This window comes from Manacus vitellinus, unplaced genomic scaffold (genome assembly GCF_001715985.3).
Source record: "Manacus vitellinus isolate BGI_N305 unplaced genomic scaffold, ASM171598v3 scaffold_102_pilon, whole genome shotgun sequence".
In the NCBI taxonomy this organism is placed as follows: Eukaryota; Metazoa; Chordata; class Aves; order Passeriformes; family Pipridae; genus Manacus; species Manacus vitellinus.
This window is the reverse complement of record NW_021938808.1, coordinates 784,978-787,102: the sequence shown is the minus strand read 5'-3', so window position 1 is coordinate 787,102 and position 2,125 is coordinate 784,978. Positions and strand designations below refer to the sequence as shown.

Genomic DNA, 2,125 nt, shown 5'->3' with positions numbered 1-2,125 from the left:
CCTGCAGACGGGACCCTGCGCTCTGTATTTACTCCTTCGCCTTCCTTCACCCACTCTTTGTTGTTTCTTGAGAGAGGGAAAGAAGGGAGGGAAAAAAAAAATAAGGGAGAGAGAAAAAAAAATAAAAAAGAACCCACACAGGAGGAGGCAGGAGCCTATTTTGCCTCCCAGGCAATATTTCTGGAGCCAATCGGAATGCGCACCCACCCTGCCCTGCTCCCTAATTAAAGGCTTTAAGCAGGCGGCCGGGGCCGGAGGTTTGGGCACAGTCTCTTTGGTTGCTCCTCGCAAAGAGCCGCAGCGCAGGATCCAGCTCCGGGCACGCCAGGCCTGACGCGGCAGCCGGAGCCGCCAGGTTGGGGGGTCCCCAGCCGGGCAGGCAGCTCCCCCCTCGCCAGTGCCAGCGATGAGCGGCTCTTTCGATAAGAAGCTTTCCAGCATCCTCACGGACCTGTCGGGCTCGCTGAGCTGCCATGCCGCCTCCAAGGACTCGCCCACCTTACCGGAGTCCTCCGTCACCGATCTGGGCTACTACACCAGCCAGCACGACTACTACCCGGGCCAGTCCTACAGTCAGCCCGTGAGCCACTACCCCTACCACCAGTTCAACCTCAACGGCATTGGCGCCGCCGGCACCTACTCGCCCAAATCCGACTATTCCTACAGCCCTTCCTACCGCCAGTACGGCCACTTCAGGGACCAGCAGCTCCCGGCGCAAGAAGCAGGTAGGATGCTGTGGGGAGAGGGGGTCGTGCCCATCCCGCTGGTCCCTTGGGATTCCGGAGGCAGTTTTGTGGAGCTGTGCGTGTCTAAGTTATCGCCGAGTTGGGGCGGGAGGTGTTGCTGCTGCTGGCGGATGTTGGGGCAAAGCTCATCCCCCTCCGGCATTCCCGGAGCTGCCGGGGGGACGCGGCGGGATGGATCCGTGCTGGATGCTGCGTCCGGGGGATATCCCAGGGGGTGTCCCAGGGGATATTCCAGGGGATGGGGTAGTGCCAGCACCTCGAGCGGGATGGCCCTGAGTTGGGGACGGGGGGTGGCTGGGACCCCTCCACCCGCCTCACCCCTGCGCTCTCTGCCCAGTGTCGGTGAAGGAGGAGCCGGAGCCGGAGGTGCGGATGGTCAACGGGAAACCCAAGAAGATCCGCAAGCCCCGCACCATCTACTCCAGTTACCAACTGGCTGCCCTGCAACGCCGATTCCAGAAAGCCCAGTACCTGGCGCTGCCCGAGCGGGCTGAACTGGCCGCCCAGCTGGGGCTCACCCAGACCCAGGTAAGGGCTGAGACCCCCCGACACCCCAATTCCCGACCACGGGCAGGAGGGATCGGCAGAGGGGGAGCCAGAGCTGCCCCGCTCCTCACAAATGCGAACTGGGGGGGTCTTGGGAGGGAGTTCTGTTCCCGGGCAGCTCAGAGGGGGTCTGGGGGTCCCCAGGAACGGATAGTCCCCGCTTGTTTGCGGGTGCAAAGCGGGCAAAGCAGATTTCCCCACGCGGAGCAGATATGCTTTGCCGAGGGAAAACTGGAGAGGAGGGAAGGAACAGGGAGAGGAGACGGACTCCAGCCGTGCCCCACTCCCCAGTTTTGGGGTTTATCCCCCTCTCTTTGGAGCCAGCACCGTCCCAGACCTTGCTCTGCTCAGGCACCCCAAGGGTTGGGGGCTGAATCCTGCCCCGGTGCCTGGGAAGGTCCTGGGTCAGCAGCGCACCCGGTGTCCCGGGAATGCGGGGCACCGAGTCCCGGGCGGGACAGGACGCTCGGGACGGGATGTTCGGGACGCCCCATCCCGACACCGGGTCCTGATCCCAAGTCCAGCAGGAGCACGGGGACATGGGGCCGAACCCTCCTCCTCCCGTCTGGACTTCCCGAGGCTCCCCGACTGCGCTGTCCTGCCTGGCTCAGGCAGAGAGAAGGGATTTGGGGACCGGCTCCACACCCCGCTGGGACCCTGCGCTGGGGTGGCAGTTCAGGCTGGACTGGAAGAGCAGGGACGTGCGGGACGGGCTTCTCCTCCCCACGAACCACCCAGAGTCGGGGCTAACCCCTTGTTTTTGGGGTTCTGCCCGGCGAGGGGACAAACTGTCCCGGTGGATCTGCTGGTGGGAGGGGAGTGGGTTGTCACCA

General features: G+C 64.1%; 1 protein-coding gene across 1 annotated transcript in view; it reads left to right on the top strand.

The window, feature by feature from the left end:
* The first annotated feature begins 364 nt into the window (after positions 1 to 364).
* Positions 365 to 2,125, top strand: part of DLX3 (distal-less homeobox 3) — a 3,250-nt gene continuing 1,489 nt past the window's right edge. Inside the window, exons 1-2 of the mRNA XM_029963568.1 lie at positions 365 to 725; positions 1,084 to 1,274. Of these exons, the coding sequence (XP_029819428.1) occupies positions 407 to 725; positions 1,084 to 1,274 (510 nt within the window). The 5' untranslated portion in view covers positions 365 to 406. The remainder of the gene's footprint in view (positions 726 to 1,083; positions 1,275 to 2,125) is intronic.